At 39.1% G+C, this 14,963-nt stretch overlaps 1 protein-coding gene across 1 annotated transcript in view; it reads right to left on the minus strand.

Annotated features, from left to right (window-relative positions):
- LOC138758287 (ELAV-like protein 2) overlaps nucleotides 1-14,963 on the minus strand; it is a 136,447-nt gene that overhangs the window by 17,350 nt on the left and 104,134 nt on the right. The window contains exon 6 of the mRNA XM_069926992.1: nucleotides 12,511-12,736. Within this exon, the coding sequence (XP_069783093.1) occupies nucleotides 12,511-12,736 (226 nt within the window). The remainder of the gene's footprint in view (nucleotides 1-12,510; nucleotides 12,737-14,963) is intronic.

Raw genomic sequence — 14,963 nt, forward strand, 5'->3', positions numbered from 1 at the left:
TCTTAATTTTTCAGACACCGTCAGAGACAAGCAAAAGAGTGTCCCCACCCAGAATCGCCGAGTGTCCGCAAATGGGCCTCCAGCACTTCAGCAGCCCCTGCAGACACCCAGAGTCCAGTGCAAATCCTTGGCAACCCAAACTCCAGATCCTAAATTCCAACAGAGTCGGGAACCCTTCAACACATTCGGCATCCCAGTTCTGATATTTGGTACTCCTCCAGGCAATTCAAGCCAGCCTCCAGTTGTCAACAACCTGGCGCAAGTCTCCTGGCAGCAATCTCCAGCAGCCGACAGCTTCTGCGGGTTCCTGGTCTCGAATTGCCAGCCACAGAGTCCCCTCACTGATATGCCACTGTGATCACCATCCCCGTGGGACATCCCTGCTCTGCTGCTTCTCAGACGGGGCGTGATCTTCCCATCATCTGGTGCCCTCCTCCACTTCCCTGGTGTCTGCAGCCTATTAATAGGTGCCACCATCTTGGGCAGAGACCTGCAGTTGCAGGATTTCAACTAAAAAAAACCATCACTATCTCCCTCAATGGGCTGTTCAAATCTTGTTCAGTGCTGACAGCAGAGGACTGCATCTCCATTCCCCGTGGGTCTACACCAGCGCTGTCACAACAGCAGCTCCATCAGCACCACCATCTCGCATATTACAGTTAACTTAATTCAGACATCTACTTGAGCATTAGTTTATTTATTCATGCAATTTTCTGCTGAGACATAACTGGACTTTATTCAAAGGAATGGAAGATGAAATCTTAGTCTAATGCCTCTTCTCAGAAATGGTTTCTACATTAGAGCCAAATCTACGCAATGTAAGGTAAAACATCATGAGATGGGAATGTGTAGGGAGTTACCCTGTACAGGGCAGTAACAAGAAGGGGAGGTGTCCTTGTACTCCTGTTAGGTAAAACATCATGAGATGGGAATGTGTAAGGAGTTACCCTGTACAGGGCTGTAACAAGATGTGAATGCATCCTTGTACTTACAAGATAAGAGAGACATTGATGGATTGAGAGGCAGGAAGCTAGCAGGGAAAGGATAGCAACAGTTTTAGTCATTGGACAAGTAATGATATGATGATGTTCTAAGCACATATCCAAGGGTATAAAAAAATCACCATTTTGCTGATAACGGCAGAATGCATTCTCCGACTAACATGTTTAGTCGCAAGTGTTACAATCCGGTAATAAAGAACAAAGAACCCTGATTTCGACTCAGCCTGGTGTTTGTCTCACTCATTCATGAACAAAGCAGACCTAACAGCAATTACCGTCAACTTCAGTCTTTCATCTTTTAAAGTAATATAAAATGGGTAAACAGTGTGGGATTGACTGGGTAGTGAGAATCAATGTGAACAAAACAGGCAAGCATGTAGGAAAAAAATGCTAAGGGTTTATTGACAGTGGGAAAGATTTTTTTTATATGGAAAATCATTCATAGACAATCTCACAAGACAAAGGAAGGAGCATCCAAATCTAGAGCTCCATTAATGACAGATAAAAGGCATGTTTGATACTTGCTGTATTTAATGGAGTCTAAAGTAACGATTGTCAGAAATTTATGCATGCTTTGCCTTTGTCAATCACAAAGATGGTGAGTTTTGTGTGGATAAGGACGATAAAGGATAATTTTAGAGCTGCTACTAAATTTAATGAATTTAAGTGTAAATGAGTACAAGGATAGAAATAGTAATACAGGTTGAACCTCTTATTTGGGTTCTGTGGTCCGGCAACTCCTGTGGTTCAGCACATTTTGAATCTGCTGCCGTCTGTTAGTTTATAGAAACATAGAAATATAGATAGGAGCAGGAGTAGGTCATTCGACCCTTCGAACCTGCTCCGCCATTCAACGAGATTATGGCTGATCTTAAAGTTCAGTACCCCGTCCCCGCCTTCTCTCCGTAACCTTTAATACCCTTATACTGAAAAAATATATCTAATTCCCTCTTAAATATATTTAATGAACCTGCCTCTACTGCCCTCTGTGGCAATGAATTTCACAGATTCACCATCCTCTGGGTAAAGAAATTCCTCCTCGTCTCGGTCCTAAATGGTTTGCCTATTATCCTCAAACCATGGCCCCGGGTTCTGGATTTTCCCATCATTGGAAACATCCCATCTGCATCCATTCTGTTCAGTCCTGTCAGAATTTTATATGTCTCTATGAGATCCCCTCTCAATCTTCTAAACTCCAGCGAGTACAATCCCAATTTGCGCAATCTTTCCTCATAAGTCATTCCTGCCATTCCAGGTATCAGCCTGGTGAATCGCCTCTGCACTCCCTCCATTGCAAGAACATCCTTCCTTAGATAAGGTGACCAAAACTGCACACAATACTCCAGGTGTGGCCTCACCAAGGCCCTGTACAGCTGCAGTAAGGTATCCTTGTTCCTATACTCAAACTCTCTTGATATGAAGGCCAACAAACCATTTGCCTTTTTACTGTACCTGCATGCTCGCCTTCAGAGACTGGTGTACAAGTACCCCTAGGTCTCTCTGCACTTCCCCATCTCTTAATCTATTGCCATTCAAATAGTAATCTGCCCTCCGGTTTGTATTACCAAAGTGGATAACCTCACATTTATCCACATTGTAGTGCATTGGCCATGTATCTGCCCAGTCCCTCAATTTATCCAAATCACACTGGAGCTTCCTGACCCACTCTACCGTGCACACAACCCCTCCTAGCTTAGTGTCATCTGCAAATTTGGAGATATTACATCCAATCCCCTCATCCAGATCATTAATGTAAATTGTGAACAGCTGGGGTCCCAGTACAGATCCCTGTGGCACCCCACTGGTCACCGCCTGCCACTCTGAAAATGAGCCATTTATCCCAACTCTCTGTCTTCTACCTGCCAGCCAGTTCTCAATCCACATCAATACTTTGCCCCCAATCCCATGAGCCTTGATTTTGTAAGCCAGTCATTTATGTGGGACCTTATCGAAGGCCTTTTGGAAGTCCAGGTACACCACATCCACTGGCTCTCCCCCATCCATTTTACCTGTCACCATCTCAAAGAATTCCAATAGATTTGTCAAGCACGATTTACCTTTTGTAAATCCATGTTGACTCCATCCGATCCCTTCTCTGCTAGTCATATGCTCCACTATTACATCCTTAACAATGGATTCCATCATTTTGCCCACTACTGATGTAAGGCTCACCAGCCTATAATTCCCCGCTTTTTCTCTACCCCCCTTTTTAAATAGTGGGGTAACATTAGCTACCCTCCAATCCATGGGTACTGATCCTGAGTCTATCGAGTTCTGGAAAATAATTCTTAAAGCATCTGCTATCTGAATGTCCACTTCCTTAAGTACCCTAGGATGTAGATTATCAGGCCCATGGGATTTATCTGCCTTCAATCCCATCAATTTCCCCAAGACCATGTCCTTAGAGATACTGATTTCTTTCAGTTCCTCCCTTGCATTAGTCTCTATGTTTCCCAACATCCTTGGGAGGTTATTTGTATCCTCTCTTGTAAAAACAGAACTAAAGAAAGAATTTAATTGGTCTGCCATTTCCTTATTCCCCATTATATAATCCCCTGATTCCGACTGCAAAGGACCTACTCTGGATTTCACCAATCTTTTCCTCTTGACATATTTATAAAAGCTTTTGCAGTCGGTTTTTATATTTGCCGCAAGCTTACTTTCGTAATTTATTTTTGCTCTCTTGATTAATCCCTTTGTCCTCCTTTGGTGCATCTTGAACTGCTCCCAGTCTTCAGTTGTGGTACTTTTTTTGGCCAATTGCTTTGCTCTCTCTTTGGACCTAATGCTGTCTCTAATTTCCCTTGTTATCCACGGTTGAGTCACCTTTTTTGGTTTATTTTTGCAATTTCTCCATTAGATCTGTGAATGCTTTCCATTGTCTATCCACAGTCAACTCCCCCATAAACACCACCCAATCAATCTTACTCAACTCCTGTCTCATACCATCATAATTCCCTTTATTTAAATTCAGGACCTTAGTCTTGGTTTTAATTTCATAACTCTCCATGTTGAGTGAGAATTCAATCATATTGTGATCGCTCCTACCCAAAGGGCCTCGTACAACAAGATTGTTGATTAGCCCCTTATTGCATAATACCCAATCTAAAATGGCCTGCTCCCGAGTTGGTTCCTCTACATATTGGTATAGATAACCGTCCCGTAAACATTCAAGGAATTCCTCCTCCTCAGTATTTTTACTAATTTGGCTAGTCCAATCTATATGCAAATTAAAGTCTCCCTTGATGGCAGCTGTTGCCTTATTGCACACTTTTCTAATTTCTCTTTTAATGCCTTCCCTCACCTCTACACTACTATTTGGAGGCCTATATACCACTAACATTTTCCGCCCCTTGCTATTCCTCAGTTCTACCCATATAGATTCCGCATCTTCCGAATTGATATCCTTTCTGTCAATTGTGTCGGTCCCTTCTCTCACCATCAATACTACCCCACCCCCTTTTCTTTCTTGCCGATCCTCCTAAATATCGTATACCCCGGGATGTTAAGTTCCCAGGCTTGCCCACCCTGCAGCCATGTTTCTGTAATCCCGATCGCTGGGACTGTAAGGCATTATGCTAACCGTGCCACCCCACTGTATTATTTCCTGTTTTAAGCTTTGTTCTACCTTTGATATGTTTACATAGGGGGTTCTGGGTTCCCTTAGGCGTCAATTTCTGTTCTCTTGCATTTTTCTGTGATCCGGCATTGGCCAGGTCCCGACGTCACCAAATTAAAAAGGTTCAACTTATAGTGGCAATTTTACTAGATTGAAAGAAATTATACAGAATCATTTCCAATATTTTGGCACTTGTATCCTACTCCAACTAGGACTTGGCAATAGAGCAAATAAGCAGATGACATGAACCATTAAATGAAGTAAACAAAGCCAACAGAATGACAATTTGGCAAATAAATTGTTTAATGCAGCAGCCCATCACATTCTAAAATACTGAAAAGAGTGGATGGAAACATTCACTCAGAATGTGGATGTTACTGAATGTCAGCATTTGTTATCATCCATGCTTTTCCTTGAACTGAGACATTAAAAGGGGCCGAATTAGATGGGAAAACCATTCCCCAAATTAAACAAGTTTGTTTTTATTCTATTGGTGTACTAGGTTTGCTTAAAATTTGCCATCTGCCATGAGGGCAACAGTTGTTAGTTTCAAATGTAACATTCTAAAAGACATTAGATAAATACTTGAAGGAAACATTCAAAGTTATGAAGAGTAGAAGGCCAACATATCAATCCAAAAGCCAACAGTTGAATCATTCTATAATTACCGGTATATATTTTAAGATACAGTACAACTCCAATTATCTAAAATCCTCATTTGTCCAAAATTTTTTTCTTAGCTGAACTGACCTCAAGTTGAAAAAAATTAATTAGACATGAAATTAAAACAATGATTGTCCTCGTTTCAGGTTACTCCCTCCCATCTCTCTTTCCATTTCTTCTTTACCTTCCCCTATTGACTTTTCTCTCCCACTCTCCCTCTCAAACCGCATGCCACTGTCTCCCAGCATCATCAAGCAGATTGGCCTCCCAGGCAGGAGCTCAGGCTCAGTGGTGTTCCCTCCCTCCCTGACACACCAGATTCAGACTTCGAACCCTCCCCTCTGCATACTACCGCATACCATATTCGCCAGTGTGCGTGTGTAGTAGGCCTAGAGGAGGATCCTGAGTCGGGACTCAGGTGTCAGGAGCTCCAGTGACTGGGGAGACAGGAGCCCACTGACTCACCAGTGAGTGTTCCACCTGGGAAGCCTCCCCGGAAATCGGCAACAGCATTGGGATCGTGCCAGCATTTTTTTGGTGAGAATTAAAAATTATTTTAATGCTTAAAAATACTTCCCTTGTTGTTTGTTGTTGTTAAAACATTGATACAAGTGATTTCTTGTTGCTGCTGGGGTATTTTTAAAAAGTGACCAGTTCTCCAAAGAGATCTATCTGACATGGGTGTGGTCCCGACTATGTCGGATAATCAGTTTTTTTGTGTGTGTGCCATTTTCTCAACGGGACTACAAAAGGTAAATTTTGCAGAGATGCTAATATTATGCAGTAGCATAAATCTTTGAGAACACTAGTACAGCCACATAGAAGAAAGCCCCACAAAGTGACAATAGTTTCATTCTGGTGAATAGATTCTACCAATGAGTTAAAAGTTTGAGAGCTCCTTTTTAGTTGGAAAATTTAAAGCAAGAGACAGTGAAAAAGGACATCCAAGGTAGCTTCAAGCACTTTAAGGCTCGACATTCTCAAAACAAGCAGAACAAAATCTACTACACACTTACCACAGCATGAGCAATTGGTTCTGGACTACCAAATTCAATCACAAAGACTTCTTGACAAGGTAAAGCTTCCATTATTGTCACATACATAAAATTCATTAACTTTTGTCTACTGTACAGCAGACAGAGTCACCATTTTGTCCAGAGCTCCTCACCTTCAGGAATACAGATCTAGGCCCACATGTAACTCACTCCAATTCATACACATAGAAAATCTTTCTGTATTAATAAAAATAATTTCAGATTATACTACCACTTACTATGTTGGTTGTACAGTACCACTCTGATTATCCAAAATGGTCGGGACCAGGCCTAAGTCGGATAACTTTTGTTTTCGGCGAAATGGTCATTTTTTAAAAATAGCCTAGTAGAAACAGGAAATCACTTGCCTCAACAAAGGAAGGGTTTTTCAGCATGAAATAATGTTTAATTCTCACAAAAAAACCTGAACAAGATAAATACAACACCAGAAAGCACAAAATTCAACACAGAGGTTTTCCCCAAAATTATTTCAACCTGTAACATCAGTTCGGCTCCGAAAAACAAAATAGGATTGCTGATTGTTTTGGATATCCTCATCTATCTGGAATATTTTCCTTGGCAAAATGACAATTTCAGCTTGGAAAATTTTCAAATAAATGAGGATTTCTGAAATCCTCAATTATCTGACAATTTTTTTGGAGCCAAACAGACGTCACTTCTGGGTCCAAAGAAATTTTGGATAACTGAGGATATCAGATAATCCAATTTTGGCTAATCGGAGTTGTACTCTATATCAAAGGACCTTGTAGTGTTTTGATATGCAACAAACTAGTGATTTTCCTTTTTGACAGACATCTTTAATACACAGTAGATGGTTAACTAAAATGAAGGATGGAGGTTTACTAGTTTGATACCTTTCAAAACTGTTTCCAGGAATAAAATCAGATTTTTTAAAGCATTGGGAGGATCCTTTCATCATGGGTAGGATTCTGCTTTCATTGCAGTTAGTATAGAATAGTATGTGGGGTGGGGGGGGGGGGGGGAAACATGTTCTATATTACTTTTACAGTTACAGTTCACTTTTATTGAACTGCTAGATGGTTCACTATGGCTTGTTTTGTTTGAAAATCTGAAATATGATCATTCGATTCAATCTACCAAAAATACTCTTACCACTCATCTTCAATCAAAAGTGTTCAAATTGAAACTGGTTCCAAACATCTAAATGAACAACCCTCATTCTTCAATTGTATTCCCAAATTAGCACCAAATAATCTAGAAAAATATTCCCAGGAGTTTCTGCACAAATCACTTTCCAAAACAGGACTGATTTCACTATTCTTCTCCCCCAAATCTTTGCAACTCTTCAATGGAAGAAAAGCTGTTTGAACATTGTGTCAGATTATGTTACATTTTATATTGTAGACATGTTTTAAAAGAGATAAATTGTGGCAGGTTTTTTTTGGTCACAACAAACACTTCACAACACTTTGAGATCTCACTCAAAATGCCAGAGCTCTGCTCAAGCCAGACAGTCCAAGCTCTGAGTGCCTTTCCAAAAACTTTGAAGAATGCCTATAGAGACTTCACAAGTAGGTTTTAATTGGACACACTGTGGAATAATGGATTATTGTTTTGGAAAGCAACCGATAAATTGGCTTGGAAGATTGGGACCGGTGTCGCAGTCTGTTTGCATACAGTTTGTGGTTTTAAGAGGGTCATGTGGTTTTCAGAGAGCGAGAAAGTTAAGCAGCAGCAGCTGGGACTGGAACAGGACAAGCTGGCAAGCTTGTGGAAAAACCCCATTTTGAAGATGGGTTGTGAGTCCTTAGTTCAGCCTGGTCAAAACCCTTATGGTTCATACAAGAGGACTGGCGGCATGTTTCACTTGAAATAAGAGAAACAAAATGGAACTCTGTGGTGGCCTGAAAGAAGTTAACATTTGGAAAACCCATAATGGGGCTATTTTCTCCAGCAAGACACTGAAGTGACTGATTGGAAGGAATCAGTTTGTGTCCAACGAGCAACAAATCTCTCTGAAAACTGACAAGAACTTTCCTGAGTGGTAACCATTTCCCTTTCAAGCACCAAAGCCTGGTGAAATGCATAAATGTTAAATTCTGTGAGCAGTACAAGAATTGCCTGATACCGATGAACTTGGAGGAGTGAGAACTGAGATTGGACTGTGAATTAAAGAACTTTTCTGAACTTGCACATACATTACATACACTTGTGGTTAGAATTAGAAGGAGTTTAAATTAGGTTAAGTTAATAGTAATAAGTTAAAGTTTGATCCTGCATTCATGTTTAAAGATAATTAAAAGCAACTTTTAAATAACCATTTGTCTTGGTGAATTTCTAATGCTTCTGGGTTTTGGGGTCCTCTGAGTCCACAATAATATCCAAGATCAGACTGATACTTGCATGCCAAAACAACTGGTTGATGCACAATGCACAATGATTACCTTAAAACAGTGATGATTTTAGGAAATCAAATGGAATGCTTTGATTTTTCTAAAGGATATACCCTTGTAAATCCAGAGACATCAAATGGAACCACCTCCTCTTCACTGTCAATATTGCTACAAATTAGTACTGGATCATGAGTGCTTTCAAGGCTGATAATGACACTACCCACATAGGACTCGATCTTCAATCACATTGGTTGGTTTAAAATAAGAGAAACACCATCAGCAAAAGGTTTCTAAACCTCCAGAAGAAAGTAATTGTTCCACAGATTGCAGGTTCCACAAAGTAATTAATACTTCCAACACACAACTCTCCCCATTGAGAGGAATCTATCTTGTTTTTTTTTAAATTAGGAACATGAAGCTTTCAAACAAGTTTACAGCAAAATTCAACCCTTAAAAACACTAGTGAATTGTAAATTAAGTTTCTTTCTGAGGAGAAATAGCCCAAATCCAAAGCTCTTGGTATCAACTTACCTCATTTCATCAACATGGAAGTTGGATAAGAACAAAAATGACAATGGTACAAGTTGACCAGACTAAATGAAAAGCACTTGGTAAAATTTTCCATCTTAAATTTGGCACTGAGAATGGGAGAATGTAGAAGCTGAAAAAACATTAAATTCAATATCCACAAAAAGTTCATTTAAATTTGACCATGTGAAAGGCTACAAAAACCTAATTTTGATTAATGTCTATATTTAATTTCTTTTGTTATTCAGAGGATTACAAAGAGACCTAATGAATACTGTGCATTCAACATTTTTACTATGTTGCTCTTTCAAAGTTTCACAATAACTTTTTGGGACTCAAACCACTGACCAAGACTTCAGTCCTGGTGGAAAACACATGGTCAACTGGATAGCAGTAATCCCTGCCCCATGTCCTTCGAAGACCTGAAATACCTGCAGGGATATCAAGGAACTGGATAAATGCCATCAGCATGGTCATGGGAAATCCTCCACCCCAGGAAGAGAGTGAACCAACATCTTCATTTGCTAAATGCTAGACTCTGAAAAAATTAATTATTTCAAGTTCTAATGGGAACCGTTTAACAGGTGAAGCACTGTTCAAAGCATTTTATTTGAAATGCAATATCCTCATTTAATCACTGGTTAAAGGAAGCACCATTCAAAGCCATGAATCAAGCTCATATAGAAGCCTCAAACAAGAGGTAAACATGCCAACTCAAATTATCCAACTGCCCCACCTGTTCCATTTGTGGATGGGATTGCAGATTCACATTGGCCTCACGAGCCACCTGAAAACAAGACTCAAGTTTTTTTTGAGTTTTTTTTTTAAAAAAGTTTAGACTACAGCACAGTAACAGGCCCAGAAACCCATGCCACCCTGGAACGCTAATTAACCCACGTCCCCCATATGTTTTAAAGGAAATTCACGCTGGCATAGGGAGAACGTACAAACTCTTTACAGACAGTGCCAGATTCAAACCCGGGTCACTGCTACTGTAATAGTGTGACGCTAACTGCTATGCCGAACGTATCGTCAATCTCAATAGCCTGCCAAAAGAGGAGGTCCATAATAACTCTTGTCCAGTTTGAATCATAGAACTATACAGCACAGAAATAATCCCTTCTAGTCCATGCTGAACTGTTATTCTCTCAAGCCCCACTGACCTGCACCCCGACTATCTTATGCAATTTTGATTTTTTTTTCTCGTCACCGTGTTATAAATAAACATAGATCAATGAAATTAGAGCCAAATGCACATACATAACAGCACATAATTTCTTGACTCATTTTCCTTGCTTGCTCCATCAAAGTTCACCATAAAATGTTACTGCAAGGGATTTAACATATGCTGGCATCTTGCATCTTGGACCAAATGTCAGGCAATGGGGGGTTGGGAAATCACTGATGGCACTGTTAAGACTCCTAAATGAATCCCAACATAGTAAAAAAAATTATGCTCTTTGTTCTATCCCAACTGACCTATGCAACTTTGTACTTATGTACCATCGTACTTGCAGTATGGATGAGATGTCTACTGGTCTGCTTACTGCCTCCATCACTGCACTTTTGATACATGTAGGAATAAACTTGAAATTGATATTTTGAACTTGAATTACAACTTGCTGTTCCAAATCCATCACTGTTCAGAGCCTCTTTGAAGTCTATTTTCAAAATTATCACTGTACTTCTGCAAAGCCATTTGTATTTGTTTTCTGAGACATTGTCAAAAGAGGTGCAGAAGTACAAGCCAGGCAAGACATTTAACTCGTGAAATCCATCGTCTTTAATTAACTGATTAATGTTGAACAACATACAAAGGACAAGAAAGTAGAGCTCACAACTATCCTCCTCATACAAACTAAATGTTCCTTCAAAGCATACAAGTTGTTCCTTGACTTGAACAAGATGAATTAATTTCACTTGGGATGCAGAAAGAGGTCAAACCAATAATTTGGTTCAACTCAGTTCACTATGTGGCCATACCACTTTTAATGATTTCAGATTAATTGTCCGTGTTCATAAATGACATCACATGTAACCCTGAGATTCTTTTTCCTGTGAGCAAGACAGAATTACCACTTATTGGTAATGTAAAAACTATACATAGTGCATACATGTAAACAACTGTAAACAGATAATAAATGTGAAAAAAAAACTGACACTGCAATAGAGAGAATTTAAAAGTATCAATAAATGAGACTGATTAAGTTTGTTGTTGAGGAGTCTGATGGTGGAGGGGTAGCAGCTGTTCCTGAACCTGGTGATGCGAATCTTGTTGCACCTATACCTCTTTCCTGATGGCAGGAGCGAGAACAAAGCAAGTGCTGGATGGTGTAGATCCTTGATGATTGCTGCTGCTCTCTGAGGTTCTTGATGGTGGGGAGGATTTTGCCTGTGATGACCTGGGCTATGTCCACCATCTTTTGAGGGCTTTACAGTCAAGGGTACTGGATGCAGCTGGTCAGCACACTTTCCACCACACATCTGTAGAAATTTGCTGCTAGGGTTTCTGGTGTCATTCCAAACATCCGCAAACTCCTGATGAAGTAGAGGGGTTGATGTGTTTTCACAGTAGCATTAGTATGTTGGGCCCAGGAAAGATCTTCCGAGATAATACCTCCCAAGAACTTTAATTTGCTTACCCTCTCCACCTCCAATTCCTTCAATGAACACTAGATTGTTAACTTCAGGAAAAGAAAGCCATAGGTATACAATCATCTCCTTAGTTTTGGTGACATTGAATGGAAGGTTGCAGGGCTTTATACTTGGTGATATTAGTGTCCCCATATTAGACCATGATGCAGCGGTCAGCACACATTGGCAGAAATTTGCCAGGGTTTCTGTTGTCATACCAAACCTTTGCAAACTCCTGAGGAAGTAGAGACCCTGAAATTCTTTCTTCATGACCGAGAAATCAATTTCCCACGGGGAAGTATGGAAATTGCTCAGGTGGAATTACAAACAAGTTTCATCTGGAGAAACTGAATGCTACAAATAGTAAGAGTTTAAATTATATATCTTTCTCTATCCAACTTAAAGGAAAATGGGACAGAAAGCAAATAATGCTGGGTTTCAAAAAAAATTAATTGGTTGGAGCTTCAACATAAAAAAAAAATCACTGATTAATCTACCAAAATTCTGCACATTTCAAATCAAATTCAGGGCAAACTTCAGAAAAATAATTTAGCTATCAAATTTACTTAATTCAGCTTCATGGTAGGCATTTACTCCCAAATGTTAAAGATCCACTTTAAAATTGCAAGTACCCAATAAGGATATTAATTACGTACCTTAACCTTTGAGCCTGATGATGAAGGGGCCCTGGATATCGTCTGTTTGGAGACTGGTACAGCTGTGAAAGGATTGCCTGGTTGGTTTTCTGACTTGGATTGTTGGCAAATTTGACTGTGATTGGCTCTGTGGCATTTGGAGGCTTCTGCCCATTTAAACCTTTGATTGCTTCCTCTGCTTCCACTCTTTTGTCAAACCGAATGAAGCCAACACCCCTGGACACTCCTTAAAAACAAAATTCAGGCCCAATTACACAATTCACATTTAATTAATTTTCCGTGTTCTCAAAACATTTTAAATTTGCTGCTTCCTTTTTTAAAAAAAATCTCCATGCTGAAAGTGCATTGAAAGTTGAAGAGTTCAAATTAGAAGTTGTAAATAGGAATGAGATAGAGAAACTAAATGAGAAAGTAACAGTAGCTGAGAAAGTAACAACATTGAATTTACCTGTTCAAGTCAGGCAGGTACATTTCCATTAAAAAATGCAAATTCTATAACAAGGCAAACTATAAAAGCTTATAGATACAAATCAAATGTTTATAGATCTAAATATTGGACATCAATCTGCACCGTTGCAATGATGTGCTTTAAGAGGATGGTTACTGAGCAGATCAACTCCTGTCTCAGTAGGACCTGGAACACTAATTCACCTAATGTCACAACTGGTCAACAGTGAAAGCTATCTCATTGGCCCTCCACTCATCTGGATCACAAGAACCCCCAACACCAGTCTGTTTATTGACAACATACCTTCATTCATCATAACAGGAAAACTTGTGATCAAAACAAGAGATCTGGGTCTGTATTGTTCCTCAGCAAGTGGATCTTCTACTTCCTCAACAGCAAACCTCAGTGCAGATTAGCAACGTCACTCACCATCACCACCTCAAGGATGCATGCTTAATTTCCTGTTCTCTTTCATATCCACTCATGATGGCATAGCCAAGTATGGTTCCAACAATCTACAAATTCAGCAATCACACCACATGGTTGGTTGAATAAGGGGAATTATTCAGACAGAATACAGTATGGAGAGAGAATCTAGAAACCAGCTTGCTCTCAATATCAACAAGACCAAAAATTTTAGGAAGGGAAAACAGATGGACCATACACCTGTCTGCATTGATGGGGTATCACCCCCATAAACTCCAAGACCACAAAAGACCTGTCTGGACGATTAACTGAATGATTTTTTTCTTGTACTGACAATAATATTTATCTTTTATACTGGGATAATTTAATGTATACTACTATAGCATCTTATTTTGCAAAAAGGTACCCGATTCACTGCAGCCAATAAGCAATACAGTGCATATGTTTGTAATAACATGCTGACAAACTCATCAACATTCAACTCATCATCTAACCTTAAGAATTTTAGTGTAGAAATTTACTTAGTATTTGCTTCGGAAATTATGCAAATTCTCATGTATTTACTCATTGTACGCAACTCATGAAGGTAATGGAACCACAGTAGCCATACACCCACCCATTTCTCAGAGAGAATTTAAAATTTAAGGTACAACTGGAAAGGTCCATTGTAAAAAGTCTAAATAATTTTAGCTTAGTTTCTTACACGAACACCCATAATATGTTAGCTTGTGTAAGCATAGGCTGGTTGCCATGGTTTACAATGTGCCATAGTCGTGTTCTTAAAATGGTATATAGCAATTCAAATGCCAGAATTATACAATTCAAAACTTGGGGCAAACACCTGAATAATTATTGAGAGCATAATTCACAAAAAGAAGTTTTTTTTTGTTTAAAATATTTATTGATTTTAATAAAGAACTTATACAAACAAAATGGGTACAATTCAATGATAGTTTGGACAATAAGATATTTTGTATATCACTATCATACATTGATTGTAAATCATAACCATAATTCATATTCTAAATCATATACATTTTTTGGAAAAAAACAAATAATTTAAAAAAAAATAGTAGAGGAGAAAACCTCAAACCCCTTACCTAAACCATGTTGCCAGATGGTATATATGACTAGTATTAAAAGAAAATGAAGGTTTAAAAAAAAAATACAAGTGGAAAGGATACAAGTCAGACAATTTAATTACAGTGGAGTAAAATTATAAAGCAAGATACTGAGTCATAAATGACCCCCATAACTTCTGGAATCTTGTATCTGAATTATTAATTGAATAAAAAATCTTTTCCATGTTCAAAGAAGACATGATGTCATGCAACCACTGATCATGAGTAGGCAGGGCAGCATCCTTTCATTTAAGTCAAATCACTCACCTCACCAAAAGAGACAAAAGACATAGCGCAACTCTGGAGCTTTTAAAAATATTCGGAACCACAAAATAAGATGGATATTTGAAATGTCAAGTACTGTACAAGTTTACAGTAGAGCTTCAAAAGTACAAATGCACAATGAAGACAGTTTGACGCAAGCAGCATTGCAGACATGCATGTGCATAACACGTGCA

The sequence above is a fragment of the Narcine bancroftii genome, chromosome 1 (genome assembly GCF_036971445.1).
Source record: "Narcine bancroftii isolate sNarBan1 chromosome 1, sNarBan1.hap1, whole genome shotgun sequence".
NCBI lineage: Eukaryota > Metazoa > Chordata > Chondrichthyes > Torpediniformes > Narcinidae > Narcine > Narcine bancroftii.